General features: G+C 55.3%; 3 protein-coding genes across 5 annotated transcripts; 2 read left to right on the plus strand and 1 right to left on the minus strand.

The window, feature by feature from the left end:
- The first annotated feature begins 235 nt into the window (after positions 1–235).
- Positions 236–4,382, plus strand: SPAG7 (sperm associated antigen 7). The gene is made up of 7 exons (XM_079797531.1): positions 236–342; positions 2,811–2,878; positions 3,104–3,192; positions 3,349–3,433; positions 3,547–3,636; positions 3,729–3,885; positions 3,977–4,382. Exons 1-7 carry the CDS (start codon positions 258–260, stop codon positions 4,084–4,086), a joined length of 684 nt encoding a protein of 227 aa, XP_079653657.1. The 5' UTR covers positions 236–257; the 3' UTR covers positions 4,087–4,382.
- Positions 4,383–4,850: 468 nt separating this feature from the next.
- ENO3 (enolase 3) lies at positions 4,851–12,927 on the minus strand. 3 transcript variants are annotated; one of them, XM_079797932.1, is made up of 12 exons: positions 12,099–12,927; positions 9,712–9,798; positions 9,349–9,444; positions 9,115–9,173; positions 8,885–8,954; positions 8,492–8,625; positions 7,044–7,266; positions 6,741–6,938; positions 6,338–6,539; positions 5,567–5,675; positions 5,348–5,406; positions 4,851–5,261 (listed from the first exon to the last, which is right to left on the minus strand). In XM_079797932.1, exons 2-12 carry the CDS (start codon positions 9,794–9,796, stop codon positions 5,192–5,194), a joined length of 1,305 nt encoding a protein of 434 aa, XP_079654058.1. In that variant the 5' UTR covers positions 9,797–9,798; positions 12,099–12,927; the 3' UTR covers positions 4,851–5,191. The 3 variants fall into 3 exon arrangements, with proteins under 3 accessions (XP_079654058.1, XP_079654057.1, XP_079654059.1); XM_079797931.1 differs by lacking the exon at positions 12,099–12,927 and adding an exon at positions 10,978–11,551; XM_079797933.1 differs by lacking the exon at positions 12,099–12,927 and adding an exon at positions 10,068–10,245.
- A 148-nt stretch (positions 12,928–13,075) lies between these two features.
- Positions 13,076–15,972, plus strand: PFN1 (profilin 1). Its single transcript, XM_079797937.1, has 3 exons — positions 13,076–13,352; positions 14,782–14,974; positions 15,622–15,972. The coding sequence occupies exons 1-3, from the start codon at positions 13,221–13,223 to the stop codon at positions 15,717–15,719; spliced, it is 423 nt and encodes a 140-aa protein (XP_079654063.1). The 5' UTR covers positions 13,076–13,220; the 3' UTR covers positions 15,720–15,972.
- Positions 15,973–16,004: the final 32 nt, after the last annotated feature.

Raw genomic sequence — 16,004 nt, forward strand, 5'->3', positions numbered from 1 at the left:
CACTTTCTACTTGTGCATGGGCTTCGTTTCTAAGAAATGCCATTAAACGTCGCTGCACCAGCCAGCCTCCGACTTCTGTCTAAGGCGGGGGTGGGGGAGGGGGGCGGGGCCTCGGCAGGAGTGGCTGCCGCGCGCCCAGCCAGTTCAGCGCCAGGGCGGGACCGGTGCGAGGTTTTCCACCTCCGACGTGTTTCCGGCCTTAAAGGCATTTCGTCCTTCCCTTTAAGACGCACCGCCCCGTCTCTGTCACTCCCAAGATGGCGGACCTACTGGGCTCCATCCTGAGCTCCATGGAAAAGCCACCCAGCCTCAGTGACCAGGAGACTCGGCGCAGGGCCCGAGGTGAGGATCCCAAATTCACATCTGCTTTTCCTCATTCGGTTCTCAGGACCGCATTCTTCCTCCTTTAGACGGTGCCGCCTCTTCAACCTTGAAAAACCCCTCAAAGGCCCCTTCATAGGCCCCCCAGAGTCCCTACAAGGGCTGCTGACCCGCCCGCTGTTCGTAGCGGACGGTGATTGGCTACCCGAAGCCTAGTGCCAACTTCCTGCCTCTTTTCTGGCCTCGCAGTCCTTGTTTTCCATTCGCCAACAGGCCCGCCTGTCCGCTGCTGGCGTGCTCTGATTGGTAGGTTGCCTCCGACCCCACCCAACTCGGTGCTCCTTGGCCCGCCTTCTGGTCGCAGGAGGGCGTGTTCGGTCACTCAGCCCCTCCCAACTCTGGGCCGGAGTGTCCCACGACCCATTCCCATTCTGATTGGGTCCAGGACACGCCCATCCGCAATCCTTTCACCTCTATTGGCCACCTTAAAGGTCTGCCTATTAAAGACCTTCCTCTGGCCCACCCACCCACCTCAAGCACCTCCAATTGGTTGATGGGTCCTTTCGCTGTCCTATGCCCCGCCTACTTGATTTAACCTCTTTCCAACCCTTCCCATCTGTAGCCTTACTTTCCCCAGTTCTCCCAGAGGGTCGTGATGTTGGTTGCAGAGAAGAAAATGCCTCCGCCGGGTCCGATTGGCTGTAGGCTCCCCACTTGTGTTCTCTGAGTAACTTCCCTGCAGGCGGGCTCAAGAGTTCGCCTGCCAGCGTAGGGCGCGGTCGGCCCGGCGGTGCAGCCTTCCCCTGGGTTGCTCGTGCTGTGGCGTGTGAAGGAGTCCGACAGAATGTGCCTTGGGAAGGACCCCAGCCCCCACCCTGCAGGCCCTGAGACCACAGACTAGCCCCGGCCCGGCCCCCGGCTTCCCACCCACCCGAGGGGCCAGGGCAGGCTGGATGCCTTCAGTGCGCTCAAGTGCTGCTTAATATCGAAATATCTGTGATTTACTGAACGGTTGCTAGGAGCCAGGGGTACCCTCAGAAGCCCACAGTCTGAAGCATTGATGAAATGCACGTTGATTAAATGATCACATAGAAGTTTAATAAACAACTTGATAAGTACTCTGAAAGAAAGATAGTTATGAGAGCGACTACCTAGGGGTCTTTAACCTAGTCTATGGTGACCTGAGATCTGAAGTGAAGGATAGATAATCCAGTAAGTGAGAGGGGAGCAAAGTGTTCCAGGCAGATGTGTATTTGAAAGCTCTGAGGAAGGAGGGGACAATGGGAACTGGCAGTTGGAATTAGTTCATGCTCACCATGACTACCTAGGTGCAGCAGCAGCAGTTGACAGACTGGGAAGACAAAGTTGAGAGTTTAGTCACTTGCCTGAGGTCACCAGGTTACTAAGTGGCAGGGTTTTAAATCCAGGTGTGGCTTTTAAGCCTATGACCTGAACGATCATCATATGCCATCTCAGATACAGAGAGAACTCAAACCAGTTATCGAACACTCAGTGGCCACTGATGGTCAGAGCCCTTGATGTCAAAGAGATGAGCGCTCCTAAGCTGTCAGGGGCCACAGAGAATAACTGGATAGGAGGTGGACAGGGTCCCTGCCTCCTAGGAGCTTATAGGATGGTAGGGGAGACAAACAGTTACATTATATTGGTTCTCAGCACATGCTGTAGTGGATGTCTGAGCCAAATGTGTGTGGGCCCCAGAGGAAGAAGTGAGTAACCCTGACTCATGGTGAATCTCAAAGTTTGCAAGAGGAGGAAAAGCATTTCAAGCAGAAGGAACAACATGTGCAAAGGCATGGAGTGATTAGGAAAATGGGAAGAGGTCAGTGCAGCTAGAGCTATTTGGATCCTGTGGAAGAAACGGGCCTTAAGGATATAAAGGATTTGAAATGACAGAAGAGAGGAGAGGGGACATTAAGATGTAAGGATGGGAAGTTCCTCTACAACTGACTTTGAACACCTACACTCTCAAAGGAGAACGGTGTCAGATTAGTCATTTCAGCTTCATCTTGTCTGTAGAAGTGAGAAGTTGCGTGGGGGGGGGGAGGGGTTACAAAATATAGGTAGGAAGTTAAATAATTTCCCCTTTCCTATGTAGACAATGAGATGATAATCTCTTTAAGGCCAGGGCTTAGTCTGGTCTCCTTACCTCCGCAGGTGCCTTATAGTTCTTTGTATATTGTGGGTAGTAAATGTTTGTTAATTGGTTTCCCCTGTGAGATTGGGAAGTGAGGTTAAGATGGTTCCAATCTTTGCTGCTCCTCCTAAACTGATCTCTTGAAGGGCAAAGCTGTGTCTTAAAGATCTTGGTGCTCCAGGGCCTAGTAGAGTGCCAGGTTTAAATATCAATGAATGCTTGGTGAATGAACAGCCTGATACCTCCCAGTGGACACCAGACCTCCTTTGAAACCTTACAACCCTCCCCACCCATGCTTCTGCCCTGGCCTCATGCTGCCATTTCTCACCCCCAGAGCAGGCTGCCCGCCTGAAGAAACTACAGGAGCAAGACAAACAACAGAAAGTGGAGTTTCGTAAAAGGGTGAGAACAACTGTAGAGATCAAGGCGGCCTCAGGAAGGGTTTCCAATGAGTTAGAATTAGAACTCAGTGATTGTGAAAATGCCCAGGAGAGGTGAAGCCTGGAAGCCGACGGCATGGAGGCTGGGTTAGGGGTGGGGAGGCAAAGGCCCGTTGGCCCAGCTAGGAAGAGGGATGTTGGGGCAGAGCCATCATCTCATATGTTCTCCCCGTTTCCCTCCCCCAAGATGGAGAAAGAGGTATCCGATTTCATCCAAGACAGTGGGCAGATCAAGAAAAAGTTTCAGCCGATGAACAAGATAGAGAGAAGCATACTGTGAGTGTCTTGGGCTGGGGGAGGCAGGAAACGGGTGGCCGGGATGGCATGAAAGGTCCAGTGTGGAAATCCTGGCTGTACCAGTTACTGTGACCTTGGGTAGGCCCCCTCATGGCTCTACATACTCTTTCCTCTCTGTCCTCCCTCCCTTCCCAGACACGATGTGGTGGAAGTGGCTGGCCTGACATCCTTCTCCTTCGGAGAAGATGATGAATGTCGCTATGTCATGATCTTCAAAAAGGTAAAAGGCCTGAGTTCCCCACTCTCTCCCTTTCAGCCTGTGCCCCCCTGGGGAAGAGAAATGAGATGAAACATGTATATGGAGCCTTGAGCCCATCATCCCTTCTTCCCCAGGAGTTTGCACCCTCAGATGAAGAGCTGGACTCCTACCGTCGTGGAGAGGAGTGGGACCCCCAGAAGGCTGAGGAGAAACGGAAGCTGAAGGTGAGTTATGCCTGGCAGTCCCTGGAGCCCACCACCTGGGAGGCGCTGGGGTCAGACCCCTGAGCACCAGCGCCCCACTTCTGCACCCCTAGGAGCTGGCCCAGCGGCAGGAGGAGGAGGCAGCTCAGCAGGGACCTGTGGTAGTGAGCCCCACCAGTGACTACAAGGACAAGTACAGCCACCTCATCGGCAAGGGGGCAGCCAAGGATGCAGCCCATATGCTACAGGCCAACAAGACCTATGGCTGTGGTGAGGCCACAGTGGGGGCTGGGGAGGGCAGGGGTGGGAAGGCTAAGGCACAGGGATCCTAGGCCCTCCCCACCCTTTCCTCTGCCCCTAGTGCCCGTGGCCAACAAGAGGGACACACGCTCCATTGAAGAGGCCATGAATGAGATCCGAGCCAAGAAGCGTCTGCGGCAGAGTGGGGAAGAGTTGCCACCTACCTCCTAGGCACCCCAGCTCTCTGGGGCAGGGCAGGGAGGGACAGGCTGCTGCTATTAAAACCCATTCTGGAGCCCCACCTCTGAACCACCTGCTAACAGCCATCACTTAGGCTGGAGGAAGCAGGTGTTTGTCACTGTTAAGAATTTGGATATGTATGTGGTGTGTGTGTGTGTGTGTGTGTGCGCGCGCAAGAGAGTGAATGTACAGGTGGGTATTTAATCTGTATTATTCTGTTCTCCTTGAAACTTTCTTCCCCATGGGGCTGGGGTTACTTTACATTCAATAAACACTGTTTGAACCAATGTCTTGGTTTGTTTAAACAGAACAAGAGGTGGGTCCTGGAGAGGAAGAGAAGTGATTTTAGCTTGAGCAGGATAAAACTGTTTGTGTAAGCCAAATATTGGCCCTTTCATAAGAGAGCGTATTTTAAGAGCACAATTTCTAGGGCCAGATGGCCTAGTTTTGGATCCTGGCTGTACCAGTTACTGTTACCTTGGGTATTTGACTTTTTTGTGCCTCAGTTTCCTCACCCATAAAATGGGGATAATAATGGTAACTATCTGATAGGACTGTTTCAAAGATTACACAAGTCAATATGTGTCAGATATTGAGAGCAGTTGCAGATCTTTGATCTCCATAGAAGTGGTAGCTGCTCTGGTTTTCACGTCATCCTCACAAAGCACCTGACTTACACCACACGCTGCAGGCTGTCCTCCAACTTACTGGCAGATCTGATCCAGCTTCCCCTTCTGGTGATGTCAGGCCCCGATCCCCCCTTCTCCTGGTTCTAGTTCCATGTTCTGTCAGCGCTTCCAGCTTCATTTCACATGTGGCCCCTGCTTCCCCCGGCCTCCTTCACAGTGTGAACTTCGTTGTTCTAGATCCAGCCCAACTTCCTCAATGACTAGTCCCTCACGCCCTCTTTGTCACAGCAGGTGATACATCTATTCTCCCTTTCCTGCCCCATCTCCTGTCTTTTCCAGTCCAGAGACAAGCATTCCTCCCTCCCACAAAGGAGCACGCCACTGTGTTGGCTGGCACCAGTGTTTATTTCAGGGAGAAGGGCTTGAAGGCCTCCATCTAGCCTGTGGGTCCTGGGGCCCCCAGCTTCTCACTTGGCCTTTGGGTTGCGGAACTTGCGTCCAGCAAAGATAGCCTTGTCCCCGAGTGCCTCCTCAATCCTAGAAGGTAGACCAAGTCAGAGCTGCATCCTTCTAACCCAACAGCCCTCAGCTTCCCACACCCAGGCCCACTGTCCCCTCTGTACCTCATGAGCTGGTTGTATTTGGCCAGACGCTCTGAGCGGCAGGGAGCACCAGTCTTGATCTGAGGAGGGAAGAGGGATTCCAAGGGTTGCATGAGGCTAGAGAGGAGGGATTGGGCCTGGCCCTGAGGAAGTAGCCTGTGGTGCCATTCAACTCAGGGGCAAGATGCCAGAGGTCCAAAAAAAATTTATTCTCACATGACAGAGGGGAGCCATGAGTACCTGTCCTGTGCAGAGCCCCACCACGAGGTCGGCAATGAACGTGTCTTCGGTCTCCCCAGAGCGGTGGCTCACCATCACTCCCCAGCCATTAGACTGAGCCAGTTTGCATCTAGGTAGAGAGGATACTCCATAAGGCCTAACGGGACCTCCTCAGTGAGAACGCCAGGGCTGGATGGGGCTTTTCTATTTTGGGGAGTGGGCACTTTGCGGGGAGGGTAATGACTAGAGTTATTTGGAAACTAGGAGAGAAGGAAAGATTCCTGATCTTGAACTTGGGTTCCTGAGATGCTGGTAGGAAGAAGGGCAGAATCTTGGAGAAAAGAACGGTATGGGGTGGAGGTGGGGATAGCAGGTCACAATGGTAAAGCTCTTGGGGCCAGGCCAAAACTTAGTTAAAGCCTTGCCCAGCTGGTGTGGCTCTGTGGTTGAGTGTTGACCTATGAACCAGGAGGTCATGGTTCAATTCCCAGAAGGGGCACATGCCCAGGTTGCAGGCTCGATCCCCAATGGGGTGTGCAGAAGGCAGCCGATCAATGATTTTCTCTCATCACTGATGTTTCTATCTCTTCCTCTCCCTTCCTCTCTGAAATCAATTTTAAAAAAAAGTATTTTTAAAAATTGGTCAAAGCCTTGAGGTCAGTCAAGAGAGTGGGGTGGGTCAGGAGCCAGGGGAAAGGCAGACTTGGAGTTTGAGGGCAGGACTGCAGCTGGAGGTGGCAGAACTGGGGTGGAGGGAGGCTATGGTGCACCCCAGGGCCAGGAGGCACTCACGCCTGGATAGATTCGGTCACCGAGCCAATCTGGTTGACCTTCAGCAGCAAGCAGTTGCAAGCCTTCTTCTCCACAGCCTGGGCAATCCTTTTGGGATTGGTGACTGTGAGGTCATCTCCTACAATCTGTATGTCCACCCCCGAGAGGAAAGCGGTCCAAGTGGCCCAGTCATCCTGGTCAAAGGGGTCTTCAATGGAGACCACTGGCGGGAGATGAGCAGAGTCAGGTTAAAGGTCTGGGCTTCATGAAGGGGGTGGGTGACAGGTCAGAAGAATTCGTATCGAGATTGCAATGGTGCTAAGGATTGAAGGACTGAATTGGTGGCAATGGAGGCTCTGACGTCAGTGTGTTGGGCAGTTGCCAGTACTCAGGCAGGTGCACTGGAACACCTGAGGGGTCTCACCAGGATAGTTCTTAATGAAGCTCTTGTACAGCTCCCCCAGCTTCTCTCCAGTGATGTGCCGTGCGGGATCATCGGGTGACTTGAAGTCAAGATCGTACTTCCCATTGCGATAGAACTCAGATGCTGCCACATCCATACCAATCACCACCTTGTCTGGGTAGCCAGCTGCCTGGATGGCGGTCTTCAGCAGCTCCAGGGCTGGGAGAAGGACAAGAGAAGACCTGAGGCTCCAGGGCACCCTGTCTCCACAGCCCCCTCCTCTGAAGACCCAGGGGTTCTGCCCTTCAGAGTGCTCACACTGACCCTCATTGTTCTCCAGGATGTTGGGTGCAAAGCCGCCCTCATCACCCACATTGGTGGCGTCCTTCCCATACTTGGCCTTGATGACCCCCTTGAGGTGGTGGTAGACCTCTGCACCAATGCGCATGGCTTCCTTGAAGGAGCTGGCTCCCACAGGCAGAATCATAAACTCCTGCATGGCCAGCTTGTTTCCAGCATGGGAGCCCCCATTGATCACATTGAAGGCCTGAGGGGAGGAGTGGGTGTTCAGACCTGGGCCAGGGTATGAAGGATCAAGAAGAGCTGGGGAGGAGGGGTCGAGGTGGATGGAATCTTGGCTTCCCGACTTACTAGCTGAGTGACCTAGGGTGAGTAATTTTACTCCTCAGAGCCTCTTTCCTCATTTCTCTCATGGGAATACCACCTGCTTCCCTGCAGGATCTTATGCTGAAAATTAGAGAAATTGAATGTAAAGCTCCTAGCATGTGCCTATACACAACAGTAACTGACATGGCACTTAGTACAGGCCAGACACTGCTGTAGGGCAGTGGTCGGCAAACTCATTAGTCAACAGAGCCAAATATCAACAGTACAACGATTGAAATTTCTTTTGAGAGCCAAATTTTTTAAACTTAAACTTCTTCTAACGCCACTTCTTCAAAATAGACTCGCCCAGGCCGTGGTATTTTGTGGAAGAGCCACACCCAAGGGGCCAAAGAGCCGCATGTGGCTCGCGAGCCGCAGTTTGCCGACCACGGCTCTAGGTGATTCACATATATTCTATTAGCTCATTTCATTCTCTAAACAACCCTATGAACTAGGTACTATTATTATCCCCCACTCTGCAAATGAGAAAACAGAGGCGTAGAGAAGTTAAATAACTTGCCTAAGATCACACAACTAACACACAGGCAAAGCCCGGATTCGAACCCAGCAGCTTGTCTCCACAGCTCATGTTCTTATACCATCTGCCTAGTAAGTAACAATAAAAAATTGCAACTTTTTATTTTACCTCTTTTTAAAAAAATAACTTTTATGCTATGAAGTTGTTCATAGTTCAGGCTTTGTCTCTAACATTTTTATTGACATTAAATTCTAAGGGTTTCCATAAAGAGGAAATCTGAGCTTACAAGGATTAAAGAAGATACAAAGAAATGCCAAGATCCTTGCCATAAAGAAGTTCTCTATCTGATTTGGGGGTTGGGGTAGAAAGCAAAATAAGAAGCTGCAGTTATTGAGCCTTGGACTGGAATGTGAAGGAACTGGGTTACGTGAAGGAGAAGAAGCAGAGAGGCTTAAGGGAAGGTTTGGACTGTGGGAGAGAGGGGGGCTGGACTGAGCAGGAGAGGTTCCATCTCAGAAACTGTTTCTTTGGAGCTGGGTCTGGAAGGTGCACTTCCCAGGGGCTGCTTATACATTTTTGCTGCATGAGGCCTCTGTCACTCTGGGATCTGGGGGGCATCTGCACTCACAGGCACCGGGAGGACCAGGTCCGGGTTCCCAGCAAGATCTGCGATGTGCCGGTAGAGCGGGACCCCCTTCTCAGCTGCTCCAGCCTTGCACACAGCCAGGGACACTCCCAGGATGGCATTGGCTCCAAACTTGGCTGGAGGAAGCAAGCACAAAGAAAGGGTGAGAGCTTCCCCCCAGTGTTTGGGGTCATCTCCTCAAAGGGGAATGTGTCAGCTTCACATCTGTGTCCACAGCCATCAGGAAATGCCTGAGGAATGAATAAAAGTCCACCCAGCTACGATGTGCCCCCAAATGTGGGACACAGTAATAATCCTAACCAGACATTAGCCCCATGGTCTCTCCCCCTCTATCCCACATCCCTTCCCTTCACCTGTCCTTAGCCCTTCACTCACATTTATTCTCAGTCCCATCCAGCTCAATCATAAATTTGTCAATTTTTTCTTGATCCACGACGCTTAGTTTCTGGAAGAGCAGGTTTGAGGAGGGGAGAGCAGAAGTCAGATTTCTAAAGAGCCACGGCATGTGCAGAAGGAAGAAGTGCAGGTATCTGGAGAGACGAACCATTGGCCCCTCCCAGGCATGGGGTGGTGGGGGGTAGGAGGAATAAGCTCTTCCCACTTGCCTTTTCCAGCAGAGCAGGACCCAGAGTCTTGTTGATGTGTTCCACAGCCTTCAAGACGCCTAGAGGCCAGGGGAGGGGGTTCAGATCTCTGATTCCATCAGGTCTCTTCCCGTGGACCCCAGCTCCTCAAGAACTTTGGGTTCCAGTCCTTTACTCCAAGCAGGTATTGGGGGGGAGGGGTCCACGTCCTGAAACCACCCCTCACAGGCTCTTTCAGTGTTGGTCTTTCCTCACCTTTGCCCAGGTAGCGAGATTTGTCTCCATCTCTTAGCTCCAGAGCTTCATAAATGCCTGTGGAAGCTCCGCTGGGCACAGCTGCTCGGAATCGGCCTGGGGTGAGAGGAATTGCAAGATCACAGAGAGTCCCATCCACCCCCAAAGGGCCAAGGTCTCCTCTCTGAGCCTAGGATGGAGGCATGCAGACAGCAGACAGACTAGGGCTTCTCCCAGCAGGGAGCCACGCTGGAAGAGGAAGGCCCGGGAAGAGCTCTGTGGAAGGGGATCTCAGAGAAAGGTGAGGATGTGGACAGTTGGGGGCTAAAGACCAGATGGGGTCAGGGTCTTCCAGGGCAAACCAGTTCAATGGGCCTGTGTTACCTTTGGCTGTGTACAGATCCACCTCCACAGTGGGGTTGCCCCTGGAGTCCAGGATTTCCCGGGCAAGGATTTTCTGCATGGCCATGGCTGCAGGACAAGAGGTTGAGTGAGTGTGGACAGTTGATCCCTTTAGGAACCCCAAATCCTGTGCCCTTTAAGAGTCTTCCCCACCCCAAGAAGGCAGGTGCTGGAGCTAAAAATATCCCACAAAAAGGTCACAGACCAAAGAGGCAGGCACAGCCCCCTCCCCCACTCAGAACAGCTCCTATTCCACCCTCCACCCGTCCTAAGAATCCAGGGGCCTCTCCTTTACAACTCCAGCGATTCTGATTCCACCACGCCCTGAACCCCTTTACCGCAAAGTCAAGCAATCTGTTCTCCATGGCTTCCTAGCCATCATAAATTCTGTCATTATTCTGTGTTTTTCCCCCTGCTCTTCAGTCTTCAGATCCTCAGGGGGGCCCACATTCTCCGCCTGGCTGTATCTCTAACTACCCTTCTCTGTATCTCTGCCTGCCTCTCTTCACAGCCTCATTTCCCTATCCATGGGTACCCATCCTGCTTGCTCCAACTCCTCCAGTCTTTTGTAAGCACCCCGAGTCCCAGGAGGGGAAAAAAAGCTGACATTTCCTTCAAGCCAGCACCACCCTCACCCTTTACCACTTCCACCCCCTGGGGCTGAAAGATTCTCCAGACCTGAATGTCTTGGCTGGGGGCTGGGGGTGAGTGAGCTCCGAGTCTAGGTGGCAGCTGGGACAGTGTCAGCTCACCCCCTCTCAGGCTGGGCATTTATCCCCAGCCACCCTGTCCCCCAGCCAGCCCCGCCTCTCTCCCTCTCTATCCTCCCCCTCCACACCCGGCGGGCAGCCAAGTGCCCACTACAGCCTAAAGCCCCCTTCCCAAAGGTCAATAACTACCCCTCCTTTCTCTCTGACCCCCTATAAAATGTCCCTGCTTTTCATTCTGCCCCTGGGAAGGAGCTCCAGAAGGGGGGCCGAGGGGTCTTTCCCCTCCCCAGGATTATATTCCCCTTTTGCAAAGGTTAAAGAGGAACTAGTGCCATTTAGGAAAGGCCAGGAGTAACCTGAGCCCTGCAGGGCTGGGGAGGGGGCCTGGAAGAGGGGCTGCCGGATTGACATCCACACATGCCGAGCTCACGTGGCAGGCAGGGGTTGCCTCTGCCCTCGGTGGGGGAAGGAGCCGGGGTTCTGGGCAAGCTCTGAAGTCTCAAACTGAAACCCCATTCAGAAGGCGAGAGGGTCTCACCTCTTAGGGCCCTCATCGCGGCCTCTCCCCGCAGCGAGGAAGGAGGGGGAGCGGGAGGGGAGACGAATTTAGACCGGCCCAGGGAGAGAGCGCGCTGCCTCCGGACGGCGCTGGGACTGCGCTTATCGCCCAGCGAAGAGGCTGTCAGCCGGGAGCCCTTTCCCCATCGCCTGCGGGCGTTTCAGGACGCGGTCCCAGCCCGTCGGTGTGGAGTCCGGAGTGACAATGAATGAACGGGAGGGGGTGGCCTTTGGAGAGTGCCCGAACGCCCGGGGCCACTCCGGTGGTCCTCTAGCGGCCTTGCTGGGAAGTGGGTCTCCGCACAGGTATTCCCCGCCTGGTCGGCGCGGGGCGGAGGCGGGAGTGCGGGGTCGGCCCAGAGTTTTGCCGCAGCCGCCCCGGAGAGGGAGGCGCGCCAAGGCGAGGGCCGGCCGGCCGGCGGGCGAGGGCCACGGAGCGCCTCGGCCCCCCGCGCCGACGCGGAGGCCCCTCCCGCCGCGCCAGAGCGGCCCGCGCCGGTGACTCACGCCCGCGGGCCTGTCCTCAGCTCCCCTCCCCGCACGGCCTGCTCCGCGCGGCCCGCCTCCCAGCCCAGAACCCCTTCCCCTGCCTCGCCCCTCCCCCCTTATCTCCGGCCGCTCCCTCTCGGGATTTTTCCACCCCGGGGTAGGGGGTGCGGCCGGCCAGAGGTCAGGAGATGGCGGGCGGGGAGCGCCGCCACGTGCCCGAGGGCGGCCCCGCCTCGGCGGGCCGGTGACTCAGCCCCGGCGGCTGTCTAGGAACCCGAGCTCGGGGGGCGTCGGGTGCCCACGGAGTGCGGAGTGGCCGCGCAGGAACCGCGCCCAGCCCGGGAGGATGAGAGAGATGAAGCCCTTTCCCGCCCGGGAGGCTCCCCTCCCTCGGGGGACCGGAAGCGGCCCGACTCCGCGGCTGCCCCGGCGGCAGGAGCGCGGCTGGTTCCCCTAAGCCGGCTGCCGGGCCCGGCCCCACCCCCTTCCAGTTGGCGGCGGGCGATCTATTCGAACTCAAGTTGTTGGCATACGTTTTACTGAAAAAGAAGAAAGAAACCCAAACGGGCCCAAAGAAGAAGGGACCTTCCCCTTCTCGAAAAAGTTGCAAACCTTGAAACTTATTCGTATTCTTCCGCCTTAAAAAATAGGCCCGCCCGTCTAGCCCCGCGGGCGCCCGCGCTCGGTGACCTCTGCGCCCGGGAGCACGGCCGGTGACCCGAGCTGCTGGCCGGGGAACGGGCGGGGCTGGGACGGGAGAGTGAGGCCTGGGACTGGAGCCGATGCAGCCAGGGGTAATCCCCTAAGGGGGGTGGGCTCCATCGGGCCGAAATTGTGCCGCCCGGCCAGACAGAGACAGGACGCAAGTGTCTCCAGTGGGTGCCTTCAATTCTGAAACTGGCCAGGGCATTTTGTCAAATTCCCCTGTGCTCTCTTATTTTTTTATTAAATAAAATCAAAAGTGGAGAAGCGGTAACGCGCACGCCTCGGCTCTCGCCCCCGCCTCTTCCGCCCGGCGGGAGACACGTCCCCGGCCGCCTTCCTCCGCCGGGCTTCCCAATCGGTCCAGGCGGGCGCCCCGCGACGCGCGCCCGCGAACCCGGCAGCCGGCCCCAACCGCCCCACGCGCTTTCCCTCCGGGGCCCAGCGCAGGCGCGGGCGCACGCGCCGCCGCCCGCCGTTCCTTCCCTCCGGCGGAGGTGGGGGAAGGGGAGTCGTTCCGTTTAACCCTGAGTTCCCCGAACCCACTCTAATTTGCTAAATTGGCAGTTTGCTAATTCCTCCTTTTACTTTCCTTCCTCTGGCTCACTCCCTTCCCTTATACCCAAGTGTGGTTTATGTTCAATGCAAATTGGAGGGAGCCTTACCCCTAACCTCTTCCTGCTCCCCACTCTTTTCATCCCTTTATATTGCTTTCCATTGAACTCTGCAAATTTTGCAATAGGGGGAGGGATTTTTTAAATTGCATTTGCACAAAGTTAGGTATCTGGGCAGGCCAGGGGGGAGGTAGGGAGGGAATGGGGAGCAGGCCCCGCCCCTACCGCCCTTTGCAAATAAAAATCTAGAAGGGGGGGAGGAGCAGGAAGTGGCGGTGCGAGGGCTGCTGCACAGCTAGCAGAGCCGCGGTCCGGACGGCAGCGCGTGCCCCGAGCTCTCCGCCTCCCCCCGCCCGCCAGCCCGAGCCCAGCCCGCGGCCCCAGCAGCAGCGCCGAGAGCAGCCCCAGCAGCAGCGCCATGGCCGGGTGGAACGCCTACATCGACAACCTCATGGCGGACGGGACCTGTCAGGACGCGGCCATCGTGGGCTATAAGGACTCGCCCTCCGTCTGGGCCGCCGTCCCCGGGAAAACCTTCGTCAACATCACGGTACTGCGAGGCCTCCGCGGTCCGGGTACCGGCCGAGCTTGGACCCTGAGGGAGGGGCTTGTGTGGCGGCGGGTGCGGTCTGGGAAGGGCTGCGAAAGGCCGTGACCCGGTCCTTGCCCTGGAAGCGGCGCGAATGGCGGCTGCACGTGAGGGTCCCTCGGTAGCCCCCTAAGTGCTACGCCCCAGGCGGCGTCTCCCATCCAGCCCGCCGCCCCGCTTTCCGCGACGGGGCGTTACATCCGGGGCACAGGGCGGGGAGGGGTGCGCCGCCCGGTGCGGCGGCCCACTTCCGCCTCGTTCAGGGCGGGGCGGGCACGCGCTGCAGTTCCAACCGGGGATTGTGATTGAGAAGGGACGGGGGGACCCTTGGACCCCCGAGCTCCACATCCGGCCGCCAACTCATGCCCCCTCCACCATTGTTCCCCCTTATGCGGGAGGGAGCGTGGCCGAGGTTCCATGCCGGTCCTCTGTGGGCTCCCTGCCCCTCCCAACTTGGTTGGAAAAGGCTGGGCCGCCTCACGTCCCCAAGTCCGCACGGTGGACTTCAGCATTCCTGCGAGACCAGTTCCGGAAGCCCCCTCGCCCTCCCTTCCCGCCATCCTTCGGGGCCGGGAGCAGGGGAACTTTGTGAGAAGTTCTGGGATAGTATAAGTAAAGGAATAAGGAGTGACCACTGCTGTCCCCATCACTACCTCCCAGGTCCACACTGCCCGGAAGTGGGGAGGGGGAGCGGAAGTTCGAATGGGGGGGAAGGGGATTTCCGGGCGGGAGGGGACCGGATGTGGGGATTTGGGGTGTAAGGGGGAGGGGTGGAAAGGTTCCTTGGGGTATCTATACCCGAGAGCTGGCGTGCTGGGTCTAGCCCAGGTCCCCTTTCAAAAGTTTTCCAACTTTCCCGGAAAGCCCCCAGGGATCTGCTTCCTCCTCTTGGGGCCTAGGTACCTGGACCTAAACTCTAGGTTACTTGGAGACCCAGGCGTCCGGGCCCCTAACAACTCCCTCAGAACCTTTGACCAAATAAGGACAAAGTTGCTTCTCCTGTTTTGCCCGCCCCCTCTCTTCCCCTATTAGCTTCTGCTTTTCCTGAAGGAGAGTTCTGAGCATCCAAAGGCTCCCCACTCCATTCCACTCCACTTTCCTCACTGGCTTTTGGCCCTTTATTTCCTGGGTTTGCTTTCCAAGTCTCCAGAGGAATATGCCATCTTTCATATTACCATTCTCTAGGTTTGAGGATCCTGATCTTTTTGTGGACTAACATCCAAAAGTCCTAAGAGTTTCTCAGATTTCATAGATGAGTACAAGGCACCTAACATACACACCTTTCCTCCCCAGAGGATCCTAGCTCCTGAGAAGTGAGAAGCAGGTATGCCCTTGGAGAACTTGGCAACCTTGGTGTACTAACTTGATGAGTGCTTGGTTCCCCTTCCAGCCAGCTGAAGTTGGTGTCCTGGTTGGCAAAGACCGGTCAAGTTTTTTCGTGAATGGGCTGACAGTCGGGGGCCAGAAATGTTCTGTGATCCGGGACTCACTGCTGCAGGATGGGGAGTTTACCATGGATCTTCGCACCAAGAGCACCGGGGGAGCCCCCACCTTCAACGTCACTGTCACCATGACTGCCAAGAGTGAGTTTTCCGAGTCTTACCTTTCTGGAGCTCCAGTATCCCTAATGTGCAGCCTTCTGTGAATCCTTCGGGTTCTTTCACTGTGTGGTTCCCCAGTAGGAAGGGATCAGACCAGTATATACTCCCAGCCTGCTGGGTATTAGGATATTGGATAGTCCCTCCAGTTCTTAGTTCCTTTGTCTTACAATATAAAGAAATTGAACTATAGCACCTCTTCAGTTTCTTCCTGCCTTGAGCCTTTTCAGGTGAGAAACTCCTTTTTGGGAGGAGGCCGACTGTTGGCTGTAGTCAGCACTTAGGGGTTGTCTTTTGAACCCTTTGGTTAAAATTTGAGGTTGGCAGGCTCATCCATATCCATTTCTAGCCTGAACAGGAGTCAGGTCTATAAGCCTTTGACCCCCTAAATTTTAGTGGTGTGCTTCCAGTCTTTTAGCTTGACACCCCCCCCCCCCCCCCGTTTTTTAAAATTTTTTTGAAAAGCTCTATTGTTTCAGGGTGACTGACAGCCTAGCCTGCCTGTGTGTGGGGGGGTGGGGTTTGGAGAGATGAGGTTGGGTTACAGCCCCCAGGGCTGGACAGCTGCTCAACAGCTGGCAGGGGGTAGCATTGTGACACCTGGGTCCTAGCCTCCTCTCTCTTTTCTCCAGCGCTAGTCCTGCTGATGGGCAAAGAAGGTGTCCACGGTGGTATCATCAACAAGAAATGTTATGAAATGGCCTCCCACCTGCGGCGTTCCCAGTACTGACCTCGTCTTTCCCTTCCCCCTACCACTTCCCACTGCTTTGGCACTCCTCTCCCTCCCATACACACACACGTACCATTTTTATTTTTTGGGCCATTACCCTATACCCCTTATTGCTGCCAAAACCACATGGGCTGGGGGCCAGGGCTGGATGGAAGACACCTCCCCCTACCCATACCCCTCCCGTGTGTGATTGGAAAACAATTTTTTTTTGTTTTTTGTTTGTTTTTTTTCTGAATAAAAAAGATTCTAACAAGGTGCGGTGTGGTTTTAGCCTAGGTGGAGGGC

Source organism: Cnephaeus nilssonii (genome assembly GCF_951640355.1).
Source record: "Cnephaeus nilssonii genome assembly, chromosome: 19".
NCBI lineage: Eukaryota > Metazoa > Chordata > Mammalia > Chiroptera > Vespertilionidae > Cnephaeus > Cnephaeus nilssonii.